Source organism: Alosa pseudoharengus, unplaced genomic scaffold (assembly GCF_046254945.1).
Source record: "Alosa pseudoharengus isolate Yale_2024_CS ecotype anadromous, Long Island Sound unplaced genomic scaffold, YU_APseudo_1.1 YU_APseudo_1.1_scf_16, whole genome shotgun sequence".
In the NCBI taxonomy this organism is placed as follows: Eukaryota; Metazoa; Chordata; class Actinopteri; order Clupeiformes; family Clupeidae; genus Alosa; species Alosa pseudoharengus.
In genome coordinates, this window is record NW_027468630.1 from 37,598,036 (window position 1) to 37,624,092 (window position 26,057).

General features: G+C 42.2%; 1 protein-coding gene across 1 annotated transcript in view; it reads right to left on the bottom strand.

Annotated features, from left to right (window-relative positions):
* Window positions 1-26,057, bottom strand: part of ogfod1 (2-oxoglutarate and iron-dependent oxygenase domain containing 1) — a 94,939-nt gene that overhangs the window by 16,537 nt on the left and 52,345 nt on the right. Inside the window, exons 7-10 of the mRNA XM_076287939.1 lie at window positions 25,720-25,848; window positions 25,493-25,606; window positions 12,234-12,313; window positions 7,071-7,294 (exon numbers count right to left, since the gene is read on the bottom strand). Coding sequence (XP_076144054.1) covers window positions 7,071-7,294; window positions 12,234-12,313; window positions 25,493-25,606; window positions 25,720-25,848 — 547 coding nt within the window. The remainder of the gene's footprint in view (window positions 1-7,070; window positions 7,295-12,233; window positions 12,314-25,492; window positions 25,607-25,719; window positions 25,849-26,057) is intronic.

Consider the following 26,057-nt stretch of genomic DNA (forward strand, 5'->3'; position numbering starts at 1 on the left):
ACCTGACATGGGACTTGACCAAGCTCAAAATAAAGAAATTGTCAGATAAGAAAATTATAAATTGAATTACAAATCTAAGCAAACTTCCTGAATTTCCCCTTGGGGATCAATAAAGTATCTATCTATCTATCTATCTATCTATCTATCTATCTAAACTATTATCACTATAATCCCTGTCATTATTGTTATAAGCAACACTCTTATCACAACCAGAAATGTGCATACGCCCAGTTGGGCGAACACACACACACATACAAACATGCTTACCCAGCTGAGGATGACGGGAGATTACTCTCCTCCTCTAGCAAATCATTGTCTTCCTCTTCATCCAGAAACTACCCATCCATGTCCCATGTCCATGCCATCGTGGTCCTTGGGGTCATGTTTGCCATCAGCAGTCGGCTGCTTTCACCTCAGTTGCACGTACTTCTCTCACTCCATCTAAAATAACAAAAAATCACAGGTCTGATAGTGAATAGGTTGTTTAGTTTTATTTTACATTACTTCCACATAATCTTAATCACCACCAACCATGACTCTTTTCACTAAAAGTATTTTTGTCACTGGAGGACTCCAATATTGCTTGGAGAGGTAACATTAGTCTCAGAGCTCACTATAAGTGTTATTGCCTTGGCTAAACCATACATAGCATACCAGCTTACAAGCAAACATTGATTCATGAACATGAGTCAGGAGATATGACAGAAAACATCTAAACAGCGTATGCATACACATACACACCGTGCATAGGCTACTGCAGTTGCGTAAAGACAAAACACCCCCAGAAAATTATGTGTCGACGAGTAGGCTTGGGTGTATGAGCTCCCATCATAGTTAGCCACCCAAAAACCTCATAATCGTAGCAGCCAACCTTACAGCCTAAAAGTTAAACAATACTAAGACACATTTCTAACAAATTTTCAGTCATGTATTGATGAAAACAGCAGTCAATGAATAAAATCCTTACACCATCGGTGATCAACACAGTCTTCACGTCGGTAACATAACATTAACGTTGTCCTTCATGTCAGATGTTTCTATCTAAGTAAGCTAAGCAACTTGGCTACAAACAACTGTAAATTGTGTTATACATATTACGAAGCAATGAAAGGTTTATTTGACAATAAAATACCGATTAGGTGTACTTGACATAAAGTTGCCAGTCATGAAGCACGGGAGTGAACTTTATCGCGACTACGCGTCAGGACATGTTGCAGCCTCTCCTGATGCTAACGTTACCTAACTTAGCTAGTTTTCTGTATCATCAGATGACAAGCAAGCAACATCGTTCAAAATAGAACAAATCGTTAAAGTTTCAGTCCTAGTAGGTCTGTAATCTTGGTTGACATATAGTAACCCCCCAAAAATGATTGAAAATAATGAGTTTACTAAAGATTACGGTGTGCTAAAATACAAGCTGTCATATCAGCTGAAGTGAACACACACACGCATTATGTTACGGCCATGCATACAAGGTGTAATTACCAGCAAAAATAACTTTTAAAAACGATTTTGAAGTAATAACATGGATAACAAGTAGTAATAACATAAAAAGACTTGTTTTTACCTCAGATGATCCAGTAGTTTCTCCTTTAGACGACGTGAAGATCAACGATGCATAGTGCTTCCTGCTGTTTTTCCTCTAGTGGAGGGAGACGTCAACTCTTGATTTTTCCTTCACATAGTAAAAGTAATTCGCGTCACAAATCCCTTAACCAATCATATCGCCAGAAAGCCTATGATGTGACGTTTTTGAGGAAGTTTTCATTGATAAAATTGGTTGGGGTATGGCAGAGTTATTAGACTGAATGTCATCGGTACTGGGGTACCGAAATTAGAACGTGCGGTCTGCAAAGGGTTAAAAGTTGAATGTAAAAAGTTCAGTAGTTTAATGGGTTACATTGTTTAACAATGGATTATTGTAGTGAGGACTTTTATTTTGAAACAGTTTTGGGCAGAGGAAACAGTTGAATAGGATGTGTAGTCTTAATTGACCCAGATTGTATGCTTAAAGCCTGAGGCTCCAGGTGGCCTGAACACCTGCCATAGGATTCTAATTGCTTAATGGCCGTATTATGATGTCATAATCAGCAATGTTAAGTCTCAAAGTTTCAAAGTTGAAAAGACATAGCAACCCGATCTGTTTGAAGACCTACGTTACAAAGTTTGAATGAAGTTTCTAAGTTAAACTGTTCAAGAGAAATTGCGTATGGAAAAAGTGGTAAGCGGAATAATAATAATTAGAAAAAAATAAGTTGTTCCCTAGGAAGAACAGTACAGTGCATTTTCATGCACTGTAATAAGAACTAGAAATGCAATTCCAAGGAATTACCAGTGCATGAAAATGGTAAAGTTGTGATGTAAAATATCATGTATAGTTAAAACAGATAATACAGAGATGGTTACTACGGTGATGCTAGGATATACATGGTGGTTACATTGCTTAACTTGATAGTTTAAAAGTAGACTGTTTAAAAGCTGAATGTCGATAGTTTAAAAGTTGTTGATAGACAGCTAGTTTAATAGATAGTTTAATGATAGTTTAAAAGTAGACAGTTTAAAAGTTGAAGGTAAATAGTTTAAAAGTTGTTGACAGACTAGAAGTTTAATAAATGTTGATATTCAAATAATGCTAGCAGTTATGCTAAGATTTTTAACTATGCTAACCATGTTACTTTGCTAATGTTTTATAGCAGTGCTAGCAATGCTAACATGCTAACCATGCTACTTAGCTAACTTAACTAACATTTTCTAGTAGTTTTGCTAAACATGCTAACTATGCTAACCATGTGACTTAGCTAACCTAGCTAATAATTTTTAATTGTTATGCTAACTATGCTAACTATCATGATAACTATGCTAACATGCTAACTATGCTAACCATGTGACTTAGCTAACCTAGCTAATCATTTTTAATAGTTATGCTAACTATGCTAACTAGCATGCTGCAGGCATGATGTCATAATCGGCAATGTTAAGTCTATGGGGATTTTTAAAAGGTTTTTCTTTAATAATTTAAAAAGTATAAAAGTTTCAAAGTTGAAAAGACATAGCAACCCAATCTGTTTGAAGACCTACGTTTGTATATTTCTGTGGAGCCAACTAACCCAGATGGCCTTTGCTCCCTCACTGCATGCCTAACCTCCATTAATCAGTGGATGAGCAAAAATTTTCTGAAACTAAATGATGACAAAACAGAGGTACTTTTGGTGGGACCAAAACTAAAGCGAGATATTGTTCTTAGTAATCTGGGGAACTTGGCACACCAGGTCAAACCAAAAGTAACAAGCCTCGGTGTCATCTTAGATGCAGAGTTAAGTTTTAAGCCCCATATCAGTAAAGTTACTCAAACAGCCTATTTCCACTTGAGAAACATTGCCAAAGTGCGGCCCTTTTTAACTCAACAAGATGCAGAAAAACTAATTCACGCCTTTATCACTAGCAGGTTAGACTACTGCAATGCACTTTTCACTGGTCTTCCCAAAAAACATCTAAAGAAATTGGCACTCATACAGAACTCTGCGGCTAGACTTTTAACTAAGACTAAGAAGAGAGAACACATCACCCCTGTGTTGGCTGAACTGCACTGGCTCCCTATTTCCTATAGAATTGATTTTAAGGTTATGTTAATTACTTACAAAGCTCTGAATGGCACAGCACCTTCATATATCTCTGAGCTTTTAATATCTTATCAACCACAAAGGAAACTTAGATCATCCAATTCTAATCTTTTAATCGTACCCAAAGTGCTCCACAAACAAAGTGGAGAAGCTGCTTTTATCCATTATGCCCCCAAACTATGGAACACCCTGCCTCTGTACATCAAGCAGGCGAGTTCAGTAAATATTTTTAAAAAAGATCTGAAAACATACCTGTACAGGAAAGCTTTTAGTTAACTCGTCTTATCCTGTAGACTACTTTTTCAGATTATTCTACATCTGCTGCTATTGGAGGGCGCAGCCAGCCAGAAGCAGATGGGCTCCCCCTATTAAGTCAGGTTCTGCTCAAGGTTTCTTCCTGGAATATGGGAGTTTTTCCTTGCCACAGTTGCCATATGGCGTGCTTGTGGGGGGTAAGAGGGTTAAGGCTGCCAGTCTTATGACATGTCATTTTCTATATTTTTGATATGTTGCTGAGTGGATCATAAACGGCCCCAGCAATGAAGAAATGTGATTGATAATGACTGACTGACTATTATTTTGTTACATGCTTCAAATGTAAAGCACTTTGAGCTGCATTCTGTGTATGAAAGGTGCTATACAAATAAAGCTTATTATTATTATTATTATTATTACGTTACAAAGTTTGAATGAAGTTTCTAAGTTAAACTGTTCAAGAGAAATTGCGTATGGAAAAAGTGGTAAGCGGAATAATAATAATAAGAAAAACTAGAAATGCAATTCCAAGGAATTACCAGTGCATGAAAATGCTAAAGTTGTGATGTAAAATATCATGTATAGTTAAAACAGATAATACAGAGATGGTTACTACGGTGATGCTAGGATAGACATGGTGGTTGCATAACTTAATAAAAGTTGATAGTTTAAAAGTAGACTGTTTAAAAGCTGAATGTAGATAGTTTAAAAGTTGTTGATAGACAGCTAGTTTAATAGATAGTTTAATGATAGTTTAAAAGTAGACCGTTTAAAAGTTGAAGGTAAATAGTTTAAAAGTTGTTGACAGACTGGAAGTTGAATGAATGTTGATATTCAAATAGTTTAATGGCTGTGTATAGGTAGATATTTGACGATAACTGAAAGTTGGAATGGCTCTGATGTTTGCTAGCAGTTATGCTAAGATTTTTAATTCTGCTAACCATGCTACTTAGCTAATGTTTTATAGCAGTGCTAGCAATGCCAACATGCTAACCATGCTACTTAGCTAACTTTACTAACATTTTCTAGCAGTTTTGCTAAATATGCTATGTTAACCATGTGACTTAGCTAACCAAACGTATCATTTTTAACAGTTATGCTAACTAGCATGCTAACTATGCTAACCATGTTACTTAGCTAACCTAGCTAATCATTTTTAGCAGTTTTGCTAAAAATGCTAACTAGCATGCTAGCATGCTAACTATGCTAACCATGTTACTTAGCTAACTTAGCTAATCATTTTTAACAGCTTTGCTAAAAATGCTAACTAGCATGTTAACATGCTAGCATGCTAACCATGTGACTTAGTTAACCTAGCTAATCATTTTTAGCAGTTTTGCTTAAAATGCTAACAATGTTAGCAATGCTAACATGCTAACTTTGTTAACCATGCTAACTAGCTACAGTGGGTAGGAGTCATAGTTGACATAGTTGATAACAAGTTAAAAGTTGTTGATAGACAGCTAGTGAATGTATATAGTTTAAAAGTTTAAAAGTTGAATGTAGATAGTTTAATGATAGTTTAAAAATATACCGTTTAAAAGTTGAATGTAAAAAGTTCAGCAGTTTAATGGGTTACATTGTTTAACAGTGGGTTATTGTAGTGAAGACTTTTATTTTGAAACAGTTTTGGGCAGAGGAAACAGTTGAATAGGATGTGTAGTCTTAATTGACCCAGATTGTATGCTTAAAGCCTGAGGCTGCAGGTGGCCTGAACACCTGCCATAGGATTCTAATTACTTAATGGCCGTATTATGATGTCATAATCAGCAATGTTAAGTCTATAGGGATTTTTAAAAAGTTTTTCTTTATAATAGTTTAAAAAGTATAAAAGTTTCAAAGTTGAAAAGACATAGCAGCTTGGTCCGTTTGAATACCTACGTTACAAAGTTTGAATGAAGTTTCTAAGTTAAACTGTTCAAGAGAAATTGCGTACGGAAAAAGTGATAAGCGGAATAATAATAAGGAGTTGCCTAGGAAGAACAGTACAGTGCATTTTCATGCACTGTAATAATAAGAAGTTGCCTAGGAAGAACAGTACAGTGCATTTTCATGCAATGTAAGAAGAAGAAGTTGCCTAGGAAGAACAGTACAGTGCATTTTCATGCACTGTAATAAGTTGTTGCCTAGGAAGAACAATACAGTTCATTTTCATGCACTGTAAAAATAAGTTGTTGTTGCCTAGGAAGAACAGTACAGTGCATTTTCATGCACTGTAATTACGCATGCTGGAATGCATGTCACGGACCACCTGCAATGTAACTGGTTGAAAACCCCTGGTTTAGTGGAATACCTGTTTCATTCGGTCTTGTGTTCAAGCAGATTCCTTCAAAACACCGCTGACTATCAAAATACCGATGCGCCGTTTGAAGTTGCACTGCTTGCTATTAACTCATTGAGTGCCAAAAACGTAATATTACTGAGAGCTTAAAGTCTAACCTTTTAAACAAGCCATTGTATGTGTTCATAGCTATAACACAGAATATGCTGTGGCTGTACAAAAATCATCAACAATGGTCTAGATTGGCATGGGTGTTATTTCAGTTAGCCTATTAGCTGGTTTGATTTGCATTGAGCTCAATGAGCATCAAACCAGCTAATAGGCTAACTGAAATAACACCCATGCCAATCTCTAGGTATGGTGAAGGGTATGTGATGATGTGGGGCTATTTTAATTCCAAAGGCCAAGGTAACTTTATCAGGATGCACAGTATTCTGGATCCATGAAATAACTGGCCTTTAAAAAAAAAAATCTGCCTGTCTCTATGGGAATTTAACATAGGGGTGTCAATACTTATGACCCCTGTATTTTAAGGAAGAACATTTATTTATTTATGATACATTATTCATTCACTAAGAAAATTGGTGTCCTTAAAGGTTAGATATTTCCTCATTTTTCACTTAAGGCATTAAGATCAATTTCCAAAAGATGATTTTATATTCCTCTTTTCAGTCAACTTTAGCATGGGTGCCAACACTTTTGGCCATCACTGTATAAGCATATTGGATGTAGAGTGCAAATTCAATGTGTATATATGACATGTGGATAACAAGACTTTTGAACCTGGCTTTATCCAATAATAGTAATGTAAGTATAAGTTCATTCTAAAACGTAGCTTTTGCATTATGTATTCTGAATTGCATAGCATCAATAGTTTCAGTCAGTTTACTCTCAACCTAAATAAACACACAAACCTGTACTCCTCTTTAGTCCTTTCTTGTCCTCACAATCTTGTCTTCCCGCAGTTCCTTCCTCATCATCTTCTGAATCATCACTACTGTCATTGTCTTTGGCCAGTGGATGTAGTTTTAATCCACTGAGGTTAGACAGCAGCAGGTAGAAATCCTCAGAAGAGAACAGCTTCCAACACTCTTGTACACACTGAGGCAGTGAGCACAATTCAGCATATTCATAGTGCCTGAGGAGATATATTCATTTCAACCACAAGCTCATTTAAAAATCAGGGCTCAAACTATTCTGTTTGATTATTTTAGCACATATTTATAATATTAAACTGGTGCATGCAGAGTGTATCAAAAGGATCTTTCGGAAACCGATAATAATTTGCCCTGTACATACATTTCCCACCAGAATTATGCATCCAAACAAATCAACCCCTTTATCGGCATGCTTTAATATATATTTTTTGCCTCCTGCATATTGAGCTGCATTTCAAAGGCAGGATCTCTTCTCAAAAGATGGCTTCGGCAATCTCCTCAGGAAAAAGGACGTCATTTAAAATTCATTCACATATGAGTATTGTTAATTTCAGTGCAGAACTGTGGGTGTGGGCACTTCCAGTTGAGCATGTAAGCAAGACAGATATTTTTTACAGGGTTCCTACTCTAAGTCAAATGTAAAATTCCATGACTTTTCCTGAAAAAAAGAAAAAGAATTTCCATGACTTACTATACTATACTTATTAACGCATAGCATTCAAGAATATTTTACTTTTTTTAGAGTGGTAGATGAATAAATGGGCCTTAGGGCTGCAGCTATCGATTCTTTTTGGAATCGAGTATTCTAGCGATTATTTAATCGAGTAATCGGATAAAAAAAAATATTATTAAAGTTATTAAGTGCAATTTATTAATATGCACAACAAATGTCATGCTGTAAACTAGTCCTAGTCACTTCAAAGTAAATTAATATATCTGTTTTATTTAGATTTGTGCATCTGCAGCATTTACCAATACTACCAAATAACCTCCAAATACTAATACTACAAATACTACAAAATAGAGCAGTACTTTATATTTTCCAAAATACTGCATTTTTGCAGTAAAGTACAGTAGTAGTCCGGTGGACAGAAAGGTGAACCCGGAAATGTTGAGTACACCAAAGTTTTATGATAGAAATATATAGTATGGGTCCCCAGCATGCAGAAACTGCCGGATGCTAATTTGCATATGTTAGGCAATTTGTGTAATTCAGCTAATTAGCATAAATTAGCATAATCACCTATATTGATCATATTATAGGAGCTGCTTGGGCAAAATGGACAATGTTAGTATGTTTTTAGAGGTTACTGGAGATGCTGAGTCCATACCTGACATTTTCAAGATTCAAAATCACTATTTAAACATGGTTTAATCACGTTCTTACTCTCATTAAGCTGATTTTGCTGAGTTTTTGGGGCCGATTTAGACAGATTTTTGGATGATAAAAATGTTCAGTGTTCAGGAATAATTTGGATCCTCAAGTTATTTCTGAATTCCACAATAATTTTGAAAATAGCTATTCACTGGCCCTCTGCTGTGACTCACAATTGAGTAACAAAGTGAAGAACTAGCCTCTACTACTCCTCTCTGTCCTCATCCGTTGTCCTGTCGTCATCTTCTCCAGATTCTTCATCACTGTCCTTCTGCTCTTTTTGCTGTGTTAATATATTGCAATATGTAACATCACTGCCTTTGCAGAAACAATAATTAGTACAGGCCAGGCCTGCAGTTGCACTTTCCAGATACATGTATACATAGTTTTAACCCAGCTGTGCAGTTACAGCTGATAGCATCTAACAAATCAGGAGGAGCAACAGGACTTGAATCGAGGGTGGGCGAGTTCTTCTCCTTTCTTCATACCTGTCTTCTTACTCCATCCAAACGCGGTAATATCCACAGCCGGTGGATCAGGACGGTCTGGTGCTTTCCAAAGCAGCACCTGTAGATGGGCACGTTTTCCATAGAGGAGCAAGTTGCGTTCTGTAGGAGACAGTGTCTTCAGTGCTGGAGGAGCCGGGAGTGGGAGACCTCTCCCCCAGGGATGGATCACTGCACGGGCCTACCGGGCCCAGGGGCCCAAGGGGTCAGGGGGCCCTGAAGCCCAAGCCTTTGCATGAAATCATTGCCTCAATATCAACACATTATCAGGATGTAGGCTATGAATCTGATTGAATTTAGTATTGGCCATCCCCAAAATGCACCAGAATACAGGAAATCACATCAAACAAATTAAAACATTTCTGAGGGAGGACCCCCAAACCCCCCTTCCACATATGCAACAATTAGTGGGGGGCCCGAAAGTTCATAATCCGTCCATGCTCACCGCTAGGTGGAGGCCCAAGCAAAAGGATCCAAAAAGAGCCCTTGCAAGGGGTACTAAAAAGCTTACAGAGGCCTTCAGTAGAGACCAGCAGTCACCTGGGCCTGGCTACGGGAGGAGTGCCTGCCTGAAGAGGGTCTCGATGCAGTGGCCATGGCAGAGAAAGACTTCACGCGACCGGGAGAGCAGCCTGAGGAAGCAGCCTTGGAAGATGAGGTGGTGACGCCGGCCTGGGCGCTGACTTCACCGCGAGAAGACCTGGAGCCCCTGCCCCCGCCGGGCGGCTTTAGGCTGGAGTTGCCAGTGGCCCTGGCTGCGGAGCAGAGCAGAAGTGGAGCGGCAAGGAGGTGGAGCCGTTTGAGGCACGACGGTTGGGCAGCCTCGGTGGAAGGGCCCTCTGAAAAACTGAACTGTAAGTCTTTGGGTGCGTGTGGGAGGCACCATGCTGTGCGGGTGCCTGTTTGAGTTGGCCTGTTCGCTGGCGCTCTTTAGAAAAATAAGGGGAAAAAAAGTTTGTTGTGTGAAATCCGATGCCACGAGCCAGAGAGAAGGTCTAGGCCTTGGCGCGACCGTGGCGGAGTGGAGTTCGGCAGGAGCAGCGGAGGACAGCTCTGCGACAAGGCAGCAGAGGAGGGACACCAACGTCGGTAGCTGTAGCCTGATTGCGCAGCGTGGTCCGGCTGCGATGGAGCTGGAGTCTGCTGCCCCAACTGGCAAGACGACGGAGAGGAGCGTCGGAGGTGTGGTGCCGGTTACGGTGCTCAGTGCCGGGGGGTCTGTGGCAGTGGAGGCTAGGCCCCGCCAGGTGTTGGAGGACCTTTGCTGTGGTGCACACTGCGAAAGTGCGACCTGAGGGCGTTCGCTGGGGACGAGCGGCGACGGCCAGGTGACTGCCAGCACGCCCGCATTGGGCCGCTGGTGGTCGTGGTTCCTCGGGGTGAGTAGGGCTCTTGTGGTGTGTGCACCCCACCTGCTGTGTGGCAGTGCCAGAGACTTTGCTGGACTGAATGTGGGAACGCCCACGCCGAGGACGGCAATGGCTTGTTGCGGGGAACTGTGTAGCGTGCTGGACTGTGCTTGAAATTCCCACAATGTTTTGCGCTGGGGATTCTGGGAGAACTTTGGGGTTGTTAATATGTGTGCTTGTGCCTTTATGGTGTGGCGTCCAACCCTATGTGTGTAAGGTGCGAGTGTTCTTGACTTCCCTAGCGTGTGCTATGTTCTGTGCCTATGTGCCTGCTCCCGACCTTTAATAAAGCTTTTGATTAGACAACGCTGTCTCATCAATCGTTACACTATTAGATCGGCTTAGCATCATTAGCATGCTGCACATATATGTTAAAGCTCTTGCATTCAAGTTGAATGATCATCTCAATACCAATGTTTCCCAAAAGGGCATGTCCCAAGGAGAACAATATTACCTTAAACACACATGAGGAAACTGAACAGTCCAATCAGTAGACTATGATAAGCTAGCCAACTATGCTACTTTGTTTACAATATTTCCAGGCTTCAACCAGACAGCTGAATGTGGTAGAGTTATAATAGAAATAGTAGGCCTAGGCTATAGGCTAATCTGCATAAAGTGTGCTGTCATAAATATCAGACATTCAGTATTCTCTTTTTTTATATCAGGATATAAAATAATACAGATATATTATATTGTAGTCTAGCCACCCCCCCCCCCCCTCCAAAAAAAGAGGTTTGTATCAAACCGTGGGTCAAAAATCACGATACGAATCGAATTGTTAAGTTGGTGTTATTGTTACAGCCCTACTGTATATCGCTACAGCCCTATCCTCCAAAAATCTGTCTAAATTGGACCAAAAAACTCAGCAAAATCAGCTTAATGAGAGTAAAAACGTGACCAAACCAAGTTTAAATAGTGATTCTGATTTGAAAATGTCAGATATGGACTCAACATCTCCAGTAACCCCTAAAAACATACTAACATTGTCCATTTTGGCCAAGCAGCTCTTATAATATGATCAATATAGGCGATTATGCTAATTTATGCTACTTGGCTCAATTACACAAATTGCCCAACATATGCAAATTAGCATCCGGCAGTTTCTACATGCTGGGAACCCATACTATATATTTCCATCATAAAACTTTGGTGTACTCAACATTTCCGGGTCCACAATGGGGCTCTATGGGCTGTCCACCGGACTATAGGCTACTATGTAGTACAATACAGTTTCCAGTGTCCAGTTTTCAGTGTTCAAATTAGTGTATTTCCTGCATAAGAACTGCAATTATTTCCTTAAAAATGGCAAAACTGTTCTGATACTCAAAAAAAAATGCAGTTTTGACACTTGAAGTAATGCAGTTATTTTGGGCTATAATAATTATGTCTGGTGAAGTAGCCTAACCTAACACCGGGAGTGTGTGGGTGCGTGTGCATGAGAGAGAGGGGGAGAGAAAGACGAGATGAGTGTGTGTGATGAGTTTTTTGGTGTATTGCTCACTTGCAATTTTACATAAATTAGTTAACTACTTAAAATTTCCACAACTTAACATCATATCGACTCACAACATTAGGCTACAGCTGCTACAAATACCGTACGTTATAACTAGCTAATACATTAAATCAACTAACATCAGTGTTTACGTTGCCTTGTGTCGGGAAAGTTGGGATACTCAAGGAAGCAGTAAAGCTAATAATCAGATATACACCAGTTCTGCATGGAAATATTTGTATTAATATATTTTGGCAAGTAAGTTTTAAACTGAATCACAAATCAATTAATGCAATTCTTTGCACGTTTTGCATTACTATGTTTTAAGGCACATATAGAGACGTTATGGCTTACCTCTTGTTAGCTGGACCTTTTGTCAGCCACTGAATCTCAGTTAACTGCAGAGCAGCTCTTACTTCTTGAAACTTCTCCTTCTGAAAATGGATTGAAAGGTGAACCAAAAAGAATGTATTAGTCCACACACCAAGTTTGCCTTAGATACATGAAAGTGTTTCTGAGATATAACCTCTGAGTTTTTTTTCTTTCACTCACACATACATTTGTGTGGAATCATGCACGTACCCCCCCAGCCCCCCCCCCCCCCCCACACACACACACACACGTACATACACAAACACATACAGCGGGGAAAATAAGTATTGAACACGTCAACATTTTTTTCAGTAAGTATACTTCCAATGAGGCTATTTGCATGAAATTTTCACCTGACATTAGCATTAACTCAGATAATCCACCCATATAAAAAAATCCAAACATTAAAGTCCATAGGTAGAGTTATGTGCAATAAAGTGGAATGACACAGGAAAAAAGTATTGAACACGCCTGCTGAAATTTCTTAAATACTTTGTGGAAAAGCCTTTATTCGTAATGACAGCTTTAAGGCATTTCCTGTATGATGAAACTAATCAGTCACAGTATTCTGGTGTGAGTTTGGCCCATTCTTTTAAACAGATAGTCCTTTAATATTGAAGATTTCAGGGGTCCCTGTTGTGAATCCTGATCTTTAGTTAACTTTCAAAACTGTTCAATTGAATTAAAGTCAGGGCCTTGATTTCCTTTCTCTGAAACCAATTGAGAGTTTCCTTTGCTGAGTGGTTTGGATCATTGTCCTGCTGGAAGGTCTAGCTATGTCTCATCCTCATCATCCTGGTGGATGTAAAGATTCTTCCAGAACAAAATGACTCCATTCATCATTCCTTCAACTGTATGAAGTCTGCTAGTACCATGAGATGAAAAACAGCCCACACCATGATGCCACCACCTCCAAACCTCACTGAAAAGTTGCATTTTTAACCAGAATACATTCTCTCAGTATTTCAGAGGATTGTTCAAATGTTGTGTAGCAAACTTTCAACGAGCTTTGACATGATTTTCTTCAGCAATAGAGTCATGCGGGATGAGCGTGCATAGAGGCCATGGCGGTGGAGTGCATTACCTATGATTTTCTCTGTAACAATTGTACCTACTGCCTCCAAATCTTTCTGGAGCTTTCTCAGAGTGGTCCTTGGCTCTTAGGCTAGGATACGTTCAGACTTAGCGTCTTTTTCTGACAAAAGAAGTTATGCAGACCGCTTTTTCAGTTTGAAAAAAAAATCTGCCAGTGTTCTTGTTCCAAAAAGCAGCCGGAAGCGTCTTTTTGCAATATGTGCAAAACGTTACGAGTGGGTACAAAATGTCGCGGAAGAGAAAACTCACGTTGGCTATTGCTTTTGGTATGTTATGGTCAAGTTGTGAAGTCATGTCAAACAATTCCCTATGCTCAGACACTAAAACGAGTCTCTCGACCGGTGTTCTGTCACCTTCTCCATTTTTTACTTGGTTGTCATGGGAAACCACAGGTCTCGGTAATCTGCTTGTGATTGGTCATCTGTAAAAAAGACAGCATGACGTATGGCGTTTTTCCGCTAGAAGTTTAACATTTCTCAACCTCTGAGCTGCAGAAAAAGACGGTTGCAGTCGCGTTTTAAAAGAAGCCGACGACCTTTTTGAAAACACGGTCTACTCCATAGGGTTATAATGTAAAACGGACGCCGGCAGCTGAGAAAAAGACGCTTAGTCTGAACGTACCCTTAGGCTACTCTTCTGACTATCCTTCTGACTTCCTGATCAGAAATCTTGCAAGGAGATCCTGTGCATGGCCAGTTGATGATGTAGTGATGTTCCTTCCACTTGCAAATAATGGCTCCAATACTGCTTGCTGGATGATTCTGAAGTTTTGAAGTGCATCTGTAACCAGTTCCATTAATATGTTTTGCAACAATAGGGTTGCAAAGATCTTGGGAGGGCTCTTTGCTTTTACCCATCAGGAAATGTTTCTTGTGTGACACCTTGATAACAAAAAACCTTTTTATAGCCCACCAGTATGTACTAACCCAGCTTATATCAATTTGTACAGATAGGAGGGATCATTTCTCTAACTACTTATAGATTCCAGTTTGTTCCTTGCCATTCTTTGCGTTTGTGTACTGCTTTTTCTTAGCGTGTTCAATACTTTTTCCCTGTGCCATTCCACTTTTTTACTCATAACACTACTTTTAGACATTAATGTTTGGATTTTTATATATGTGTGGATTACCTAAGTTAATACTAATGTCCGGTGAAAATTTCATGCGAATAGGCTCACTGGAAGAATACTTACTGAAAAAAATGTTGACATGTTCAATACTTATTTTCCCCGCTGTAGATGCACATTCACACCCACAAACACACCACAGTTACACAAATTTACATGTACAAGCACACACACACACACACTCAAATACATACACACACACACAAATGTCAATATCACAAATGTGTTTGTCCTGGTGAAAGCTCTATTTTAGGGCGCTTTCACACCTGGCTCTTTGAATCAGAACATGGACATTTTCCCCAAAGATCAGTTCAATTGGGTATATGTGAAAGCAGCAATCACACTCTGTTTCGAAAAAAAAACAACAAATGGACCGAGACCGCTTGGAGGAGGTGGTCTCAGCTCGTTTTGCTACAGCTGTATGTGTTCCCTGTGTTTTAGTGCAACAGATTAATGGCATATTTCAAGAGAATTGTTCAAATTGGTATATAAGTAGGAAATTTGGCACAGATACAGGGTCACTTTTTGGGAAAAGTGAAAAGAAAGTGATAAATGCAGAGACCAAATTTCCCTCATGGGATCAAAAGAGTATATATACTTATACTTATACTAAATTATGCTCAAACAGTGTTATAACAGCATGACCAAGCGGAGACAGAAGATGTACTAACGATTGTAAGCAGAATGGGAGCTGCTTACAATGAACAGGAGAGGTGCATCCACAAGATGGCACAAGCTATGGACCAGCTGAATACCTCCGTTCAGACCCTCTTTCAAGCGATGGCCGGGATCAACACCAACACCCCCTTACCTGCTCCAGTAACTCCATCGCCGCCAGCTCCTACAGCTCCAAGCCCTTGTTCTGATGTTCACATTCCATCGCCCCAGCCATTCAGGGGAAAACCAGAGGCATGTTGTGGATTTTTAACCCAATGTGCTTTGTCTTTCCAGTTACGACCTAATCACTTTCCCACGGAGGAATCGAAGGTGGCTTCAACACACTGTTGTCTGGAAAAGCTATGGAGTGGGCCACGGCAGTCTGGGAGAAGGACTTAAACATCTACCATGACGCCTCAGACTTCATGACTCAGCTCCAAGCCATTTTTGGGCATCCCACCTGCCAACGTGAGTCGGCCAAGCGCCTTCTTCAACTGAGGCAAGGAGATCGGCCTGTGGCAGAGTATGCTATAGAGTTCTGCACCTTGGCCACAGAGTCTGGCTGGGAGGGAGATTGCCTGATGACCACCTTCAACCGAGAGTGGGGATGTAGCCTGGAGGAGCTAATAACCCTCACATCTGACGTGGATCGTCGAGTTCGTGAGGGCCGACGTGAGCGCTCTACTAGGCCTCGGTTTACTGTGTCCTCTCCCCAGATCCCGGTAGTCAGTCAACTCCCGACCAGACTGGCAGAGGAACCCATGCAGCTTGGGCGAATCCGGCTTTCCAAGGAAGAGAAGGATCGCCGAAGACGTGAAAACTGCTGCTACTACTGTGGAGAGTCTGACCACGTCCTTGATAAATGTGTTGAACTTTCAGGGAAAAGGCAACACTCGCTAGGGCAGAGGGGACCTCCAGTGAGCAGGGCAGCAAGATCTTCTCACCCATCACAACTACAGATTTCAGTCACATTGGAGTGGGAGGGGAGTTCCAATGGTAATCAGCAACTTCTGGCATTGGTAGACTCTGGGGCAGAGTAGAACCTTATGGACATCACCCTGGCCAAGCAACTCAACGTACCCTATGAGTGGATCCCTTCTTGGTCGACCCTTAGTAAGATTGAGTTTGTCACTAAGCCTCTACGAATGCATGTTGGAACAAAGCATGTTGAGTGGTGTAAATTTTTCCTTATTGAGTCTCCTAAGTACCCTTGGCTCAAAGCACATTCTCCCCAGTTCAACTGGAAGAAGGGGACTTTGGTGGCTTGGGGCCCAGACTGTGCCAAGACCTGCAGTGTCAAATTGCCTAGAGATCACCAAGTGCACAGAGCCACCATTCAGAGACCACCCAAGCCTGTCACAGAGGTTCCAGATGTAGATCTCACACTGTTACCGCAGCAGTACCATGATCTGAAAGTTTTTTCTAAATCTAAGGCTTGTACTCTTCCTCCACATAGGCCCTATGACATGGCTATTGACTTCCTTCCATGAACTATGCCTCCTTGAAGACTATACCCACTATCTGTACCTGAGACCAGAGCTATGAAGGAGTACATCTAGGAGGCCCTTGAAAATGGTCTGATCCAGCATCCACTTCCCCAGCATCAGCAGCCTTTTTCTTCGTGTCCAAGAAAGACAGGACTCTTCGACCCTGCATTGATTACCGAGGTTTGAACAAGATAACTGTAAAGAACAAATACCCTCTTCCCTTGATGTCCACAGCCTTTGACCTGCTTAGAGGTGCCAAGATTTTTTTCAAAGCTGGAGATGAGTGGAAGACGGCCTTCAGCCCTCCCAGTGGCCACTACGAATACAAAATCATGCCATTTGGCTTTTCTAATTGCCCTTCCTTTTTTCAGGCCCTGGTAAATGATGTGTTACGGGAAATGATAAGTGTCTTTGTGTATCTGGATGATATTTAGATTTTCAATTTTTTTTTAGGACCTTCAATTGCATGTGCAACAGGTTCGACGAGTCCTCAAGCTTTTTCTGGAAAACCAACTTGAAGACTTGGTTAAGTCAGAAAAGTGTCAGTTTCATGTGTCCGAGGCATCCTTTCTGGGATTCCAGATCTCACTAGAGGGATTATCCATGGATCCTGGGAAGGTTCAAGCTGTTGTTGACTGGCAGGAACCGACATCTCTAAAAGCAAGTACTGAGTTTCCTTGGTTTTGCTCATAATTATCAGCGCTTCATTCGCAATTTCAGTTCCATTGCAGATTCCACTACTGTCCTCAACCGTGGTCGATCCTCCAAGATACAATGGTCCGCAAAAGCCCAGGCAGCTTCTGAGTCTATGAAGAGGCACTTCACCACTGCTCCCATCCTATGGCACCCTTATCCAGCTCTTCCCTTCGTGGTGGAGGAAGACGCCTCCAACACCGGTGTTGGAGCAATCCTAAGGTCACCTCATTATCGCAAGGTTCATCCATGCGCCTACTATTCAAAGAAACTGACGCCTACTGAACAAAGGCATGATGCAGGGGACAAAGAGTTGTTGGCGATTAAGCTTGCATTGGAGGAATGGAGACACTGGCTTGAAGGAGCCAATCACCCATTCCAAGTGCTTACTGACCATAAGAACTTGCAGTATTTTTGAAGAAGGCTAAGGGACTTAACCCCCACCAGGTGTGGTGGGTCTTGTTTTTCAATCATTTTGATTTAATACTCACCTACAGGCCAGGGTCGAAGAACACCAAAGCGGATGCTCTTTCACGTCAGCACGACTCCTCTGAGCAGGATTCTCCTCCTGAGAACATAATTTCCCCTATGCCGCGTGATTGGAAAAGTGCGCCTTTCCCTGGAAGACTCCATCTGCCAGGCTCAGCAGTTGGAACCAGACCCAGGAGGAGGTCCATCTGGGTGCCTCTTCGTTCCCACAACAGTGCGCCCTGATGTTCTCAAATGGAGCATGATGAGCACTGGGTAGGACATCCTGGTGAGCAGCGAACCTTGGAATTCCTTCGCAGGTGGCCGCCTATGTTAAAGCCTGTACTGTGTGTGCCACCCAAAAGTATTCGCACCAAGCTCCAGCTGGGCTGCTTCGTCCACTTCCCATCACCTGTCGGCCTTGGTCCCATCTATCTATGGCAGGGATGCCACGGTGAAATTGGACAGGGGGCCAGATTTTTTTCAAGTGAGACCTCGGGGGCCGGATTACACTTTCGGACTGAAAATGCCAAACACATGGATAGGTAGGCTATTTGAAATTATTCATGAAGGCCTACACATCAAAAAGAAATTCCATTGGCACCAAAATAGCCTCACAATGAGCCCTACAATTACATAACCTAAAGCAGGAGACAGTTACCCTCTAAAAACGTTTTCCTATCCATGCAAGTAGCCTACATTTATAAATTAGAAATGCTACAAAATAGACTAGGTGCCAACAAAACACATTTCCTATAAATAACACAAGTGTTACTTTTAATATATTTATTGAAGGCTTGCACATGAAAACACCTCAATGCATAATTAGGCCAATTAAAAGAAGGCCTGGCCAAGTAGGCCTAAATGAGTCACAGAAAGTAAGCGCCAGAATAAAGTAGTCCAACAATAGGCCATGTGATCCAGTAGGAATTAGTAAAACAAAAAGACACCTTTTAACTTTCACCAGCTTGTCCATATCGGGGGGGAGTTTCTGGGCAGTGGCTATTTAGCCTACATAACATCATTCAGATGTCCGTGCGTCAGGCGATTTCGCACTTTTGATTTATTCATATTCATCACCGAAAAGGCCTGCTCACATAAATATGTTGTCCCAAACATACATCTACACAAGTATTTTACCTTCAAAGGCCGTGAGCATTGGGTACTGTGGTGGCAAGGATTGATCAAATGATTCGATTGCAACAGATACATAGTAGGCTAATCCTTTGACGGTGCACAACACTGCAGTTTTATCAGTTCCATTTGGATCGCCACTGGGACCTCGGAAGCGTCAATCGTGAATGGAGAGCAAAAAAGTCCTTTTCCAGTTCAGCAAAAAACGTGAATCGATTGTCAAACTCATGCCTGAGTCCGGAAAGCAAGTTTGCGTAGCCTACTTGTCCATACTCGATTAACAGGATGAGATTTTAGACCAGGGAAGTGGGCCGTAACCCTGGCATCACTGGTCTATGGACTTAATTTCTGGACTCCCAGTGTCTGAAGGCAACACAGTAATCCTTGTGATTGTTGATCATTTTTACAGTCAGACGCCTCCTGGACTCTCGCAGAGTAGGCCGGAGAATGCAGTACCTGGTTGATTGGCAGGGCTACGGGCCAGAGGAACCTCATTGTGGACAAGACCCTCATCCGTGACATCCAGAGAGATCGTCAAGAAGTCTGGGGACAGTCGTAAGGAGGGGGGCACTGTCATGCCAACCTGCTATGTCTTGGCCTGCCAGGAGATGCCACCAAGCCCCAGGGAATCAGCCTGGGGAACCCCAGTCAACCAGAGCATGCCAAGCCCATGCTAAACACACTGGGATACCCCGTGGCAGGTAATTAGTACCATCACCTGTGGACAATTATTGTGTACTGCTTTTTTAAGTCCCTTGTGTCAGTGCTTCTGTGCTCGGTCATGATGGATTCTACCTGATGAACAGTGACAATCCTGTTTTCCTGTTGCCGTGCCTTGCCTATGCCACCCTGCTCCTGTGAACTCTTGCTCCTGTGGAAAGCTGTCTTTGTTGCCCGCAGCACATGGTCTGTAAGGACTCTCCTTTGTTCTTGGTTTTGGATGTTAATGGACTTTTGAGTTACTTACCTGAAGATACTGTTTAAGTTACTCACCAGTGGGGTATACTACGAATCTCGATTAGAGGGTTAGAGAGGTATGTTGCGCAAAAAAGCCAGGGTATGCTGTGACACGAAAGTGGATCTGTTTAAGCTTCGCTATATATCACCATAGTATTTTATCGCAACTAAATCTGATCGGGAGGAGGTTATATGCTAAATTATAGCTCAAATCGTGTAATCTACCGCCCACTGACAAATCAATTGTCTTGAAGTTCTCACGTGTAGAATTCTGTCATATATCTTACAGGTGGAGCTCCGCCTCTACAAACATTTTGGATCTCAAATGCTATTTAAAGGGACACCAGGCAACGTAGACATGTTTTTTTTTTTTAAAAACGGCGACGAAATTGTGAATTTCTAGAGCGTGTTACTCCACACTCAGCAATCGACTCCTACGGACTTTCCCCTGAAGATGGCAGCAAAGATGGCAACATTTCCGGAAAGGTACTAGCTTGATGAAACTCATTCTGGACCAAGGCCGTAGCCATGATTTCAACATTGGGGGGGACCAAATCTGTGGTGCGGTGTGAATTTCAATAAGAGAATTTCAATACATTTCCTGCCATGCAAAAATATTATTAAAATCACAAACAAGTCATTAGTTAAGTCAGTCAATTAGGATATAGGCCTACCAAACTTTTGACGGACATAGGCACGGATGGATTATGAACCCCTGGGCATAGAAGCAAAAAAACCCTCTCCTGAGGGAGGCACAGGGGCATACTTCCCCGGAAGACTTAAAAAAAAAAAAGACTCTTTATATTATGACGACTTGTGAGTTTTGTGGAAATAGAAGAGAAGGGCGGAGAAGCAACTTAACACAGTCTTCGGCTTCAGGGCCCCCTGAGCTCTTGGGCCCAGTAGGTCCATTCAATAATCCATCCCTGGATATAGACCTGTGGTATGACTCCATTTGTCTCCAAAATGTATATTTTAAAAGAAAATACAATCTTTATCTTTGCTAACCTCTATATTACACTGAATGCTTACTCATAGGTTTGGACCTATAGCCCAATCATATTTTGTATTTTGATTTTATTATTCTGGTGGCTAATCACACAATTTTAAGGTAGCCTAGTTTGAAAGGGATGGGATTCAAGATAGGCTACTAAGACAGGTCCCTCTTCTGTCTGACTCACCTCAAGTTACCCTATGCATTATAGGCTGGTTTCTGACAGAAATGTTTTGTGTTAACATGTAGAAACACAGCCTTTATTTGGTGAATGGAGGTGGAAATTCCTTTCTTTGGTTATTGTCCGCGATTCACATTAACTGTAGGCTATCACCGCCATTGTAAACGTTTTTTTCAACTTTTGTGCCGTCGCCACAATTGAGTGGTACGTTTTGCCTGCATGGATGCACGATTGAGTGCGCATCTAAATGTAAAATGCAAGATGCAACAACCATTTCTAAGAGGCTTATAAACCGGTTAATTTCTGACATTACTACTAGCATATGAATGCATTATTTATATTATGTGTAAGACATGTGAAAGAAATGAATGACACAGACACGCACAAATTCAAATAAAAGGACACTATGTTTCACTTTCGCTATCATTGCGAGAAAATAGGCTACAATATGGAAAATGCTTCAAAGTTCCCTTTGAGCCTGATCAGCTTCAAAAATGAATGGGGTATCCTTAGACAGTGCTACACCTTTCCAACAAGTTTTGTGAGAATTGTACCGGTATCTTTTGCGATATTGTTGACAGGCCGCACCGCAGTAGGGTACGTGCAGGAAGCTTTTGATAGCGCACGCCTCAAACGATAAACGCAAAACCTCCAGGCAAAACCACTCACAGTGTAGGCTACTCTCTCTGAAACCATCAATAGGTCACTAATTTTTGCGTTATTTATGTTTGATTGCATTTCAGATGGTGGGACTTGTTGGTTAATTAATTTTTCTATGTTTGAATATTGGGGGGGACATTTTGGTCACATCTGAATATTGGGGGGGACATGTCCCCCCCAAAGTCTATGGTGACTACGGCCCTGTTCTGGACTCTCTATCCGACCACATAAAGACCTCGGGATACTTCGGTTTGGCATTAGGGACCCTCTACTCACTACCACGTAAGTGTAATGTTGTTTGGAACTGTATAAAAAGGTAAGAGGTATAAAAATAGCGTTTTGTAGCGGCGAAATGACATGCCCGCGAGATATTCGGTTGCTAAGATCAGCAAACAAGACAGTGAGTAACTGCTGCGTGACTGTTATCACTGAATCATGGCTCAACGATAACATCCCCGACTCTGCTATACACCTGGAGCAGCTAACGTGCTATCGAGCTGACCGAGCCCTAGCAGACAAAAAACGTGGTGGAGGAGTTTGTGTTTACACACATGATGCTTGGTGCCGAGACGCTACGGTAGTACACAGACACTGCTCTCCACTGGCGGAGTTTATGATCATTAAGTGCCGACCCTTCTACCTCCCCAGGGAATTCACCGCGATTCTGCTGGTCGCGGTGTACATCCCCCCCAGCAATAAAAACAGTGACAGGAGCATGGCACTGAATGAGCTGTATCGGGCCGTCAGTGAACAACAAAGTGAACACCCGGATGCCTTCACAATCATCGCTGGAGACTTCAATCACGCCAATCTCAAAACTGCACTACCAAAATTTCACCAACATGTAAACTTCCCAACAAGAGGACAAAACACCCTGGACCTTGTTTACACCCCACAGAAAGAAGCATACAAAGCCAAACCCCTCCCCCACATCGGGCAATCAGACCACATTAGCATCCTGCTGCTGCCCCGATACAGACAAAGAGCAAAAGTCACCAAACCAGTTCTGAAGGAGGTGAGAATGTGGCCGGAGGGGGCCGTCTCACAACTTCAGGACTGCTTTGAAACAACAGACTGGGATATCTTCAAAACAGCTGCCACCCACAACAACCACATTGACATTGAGGAATACACAGACACTGCATCGATGATGTTACAGAAATAAAACACATCACCACTCGGGCCAACCAGAAGCCATGGCTGACAGGAGACGTCCACAGACTGCTGAGGGCCAGAGACAAAGCCTTCAGAGCTGGAGATGTAGCTGGCCTAAGAACAGCGAGGGCTAACCTGTCCCAGGGCATCAGGAAGGCAAAAAAGGATTACACAGACAAAATAACAACACACTTCAAAGACAGCAGAGATGCACAGAGCCTATGGCAGGGCATACAGGCCATCACTGACTACAAGCCTGCGCCACGGAGCTGTGAGAACAACACCTCTCTGCTAAATGACCTGAACAGTTTTTTCACCCGTTTTGAAGCACAAAATGACACTCACCCACAGAAAACTCCACCCCCCCCACGACCAACCCCTGTACCTGTCCTCTGCCAGCGTGAAGAAGACACTAGCCACCATTAACCCACGCAAAGCAGCAGGCCCAGACAACATACCAGGACGAGTGTTGAAGGACTGTGCAGAAGAGCTGAAGGATGTTTTTACAGACATTTTCAACACCTCTCTGGAGCAAGCAGTCATCCCATCACTTTACAAAACTGCCACCATCATACCCGTGGCAAAGAAATCATCACCATCATGCTTCAATGACTACCGTCCTGTAGCACTCACGCCCATAATCATGAAGTGCTTCGAACGGCTAGTCATGTCACACATCAAAGCCACCCTACCCCCCACCCTGGACCCCTTCCAGTTTGCATACCGAGCCAAACGATCCCCGGAGGATGCAATCTGCTCTGCCCTCCATCCAGCCCTTAACCACTTGGACAATAAAGACTCATATGTGAGAATGCTGTTCATAGACTTCAGTTCAGCATTCAATACCATAATACCACAACTCATCAGCAAACTGGACAAGCTAGGATTCAGTACCTCCCTCTGCAACTGGCTGCTGGACTTCCTGTTGCAGAGACCACAAGCAGTACGTGTCGGGAACAACACCTCAAGCACTCTGACACTGAGCACGGGGGCCCCTCAAGGGTGTGTGCTCAGCCCCCTGCTCTTCACACTGCTAACACATGACTGTACAACCACTCACAGCTCCAACCATCTGGTGAAGTTTGCGGACGACACAACACTGGTGGGCCTCATCACTAAGGGCGATGAGGCTCACTACAGAGAATAAGTAGACCTGCTGGCTAAATGGTGCAAAGACAACAACCTCCTGCTGAATGTCAGCAAGACCAAGGAGATTGTTGTCAACTTTCAGAGAGGCCACAAACAACTACCACCACTGTCCATCGACGGAAATGCTGTGGAGAGAGTGAGCAGCACAACATTTCTGGGGGTGCACATCAGCGACGACCTCTCCTGGACCACCAACACAGCATCACTGGCGAAGAAAGCCCAGCAGCGCCTCTACTTCTTGTGCAAATTGAAGAAGGCAAGTGCCACGCCTCCCATCATGACTACATTCTACAGAGGGACCATCGAGAGCATCGTGTCCAGCAGCATCACAGTGTGGGGCGGAAGCTGCACAGATCAGAACAGGAAGACCCTCCAGCGCATTGTTAACACAGCTAAGAGGATCATTGGAGCACCACTCCCCTCCCTGCAGGACATTTACACCACCCGCCTCACCCGCAAAGCACTAATGATTGTCAAGGACACAACCCACCCCGCACACGAACTGTTCAGCCTCCTGCCCTCTGGAAAGAGGTACAGGAGCCTCCGCTCCCGCACCACCAGACTTGCAAGTAGCTTCATCAACCAAGCAATCAGGATGCTGAACACTCTACCCACTCTCCCATCACTGACAGCCCCCCCACCCACCAGCCAGCCAGGAACCTAGGATCCTGTCTACCCTAACCCCCCCCCCCCCCCCCCCAACACCGCCCTGTGGAACTGCACTGTGACTGCGCAGCCTAACGTGTTGCTGCTTCACATCAAGCCTGATATACTTGAAATTACTGCATATCAATGTAAATATACAGGTCACACAAGCACAAGTTTAAACTTCATGTAACTGTTAAGACTATGTAAATATACAACACAACTACCTCTATTTTTTTTGATATATGTCCTATATTTCTATTTTTGATACATGTTCTATATTTCAGTCTCGCACTTTAATTTAATGTTTATTTGTCTATGGCTATGTCTATGTCTAAAGTATGTCTATGTCTGTATTTAAAGTATGTCTATGTCTGCATGGGAAAGTAAGAAACGAAATTTCAATTCTTTGTATGACCAGTGCATGTAAAGAAATTGACAATAAAAGCCGACTTGACTTGACTTCCAGGCTAACGAGTTTTGACTAAAAACGGTAACATCGAACTTTCTCAAAACACATCCGAATGACATGATTTGGGTGTCAACTCAACGTATGTACTCCCAATCATCCGTAAATTGATCTAAAGTGCATTTTACTCCGGATAATTCCTTTAACCCTTAGAACCCCCGTGCTGCTGATGCACCCTTGGGAAATGACTAACAGACTTACACTTGGTGTCCAGAGGTTCCGCTGGTGTCTATCGAAAGGGGAGGTTTATGGGATCACACTAAGCTAAGTGGTTTTGTAAATTTGTTTGTCATGTCTTGGTGTCAGGGTAATTTTTTTACTACTTTTTACATTCATGTAAACTGCTTGGAATGGAAGCGTTAGCAACATACCTGTAAAAAGTTTGATAAACAAATCTCTGAGTTCTCCTGAAATTCCTGCTGGACTTGAATCTGGTAACGATCTTTCATGTATTCCTGATTGATCCACTTATGCAGCATTTTCTCCTACAGACACACACACATAATTACAACAGCCTGGCAAAATTCCAAAGCACAAACACAAAACATCACAAAGCCTCAAAGTGGTACAGATTAGACAATAGATTTTTGTCACATACATCACCCGGGGTATATTTGTGACGAAGGGCAGGAGGTTCAATGTACTGAGGAAATCTTGGAAGAGAGGGTCCATGAAACCAGCCACTCAAGGACATACGGCACTTTTCGGATGACAAGACTTCTGAAACCTTGGACATATAAATTAGAAAGGAACAGAAGTGAACTGCCGAACTAGATAACTGGGGGAAGGAAAGGCACAATAACTTTAAATGATTCAGAATAGCACAAGGTTCTGAACAGCAACCCGTATGTACAATATTAAGACTCAAGGAGATCCAAGTGCTTGTTCTCAAATTTAGCACACTACTCAAAAGTTTGTAATTCATGTAACATTTCC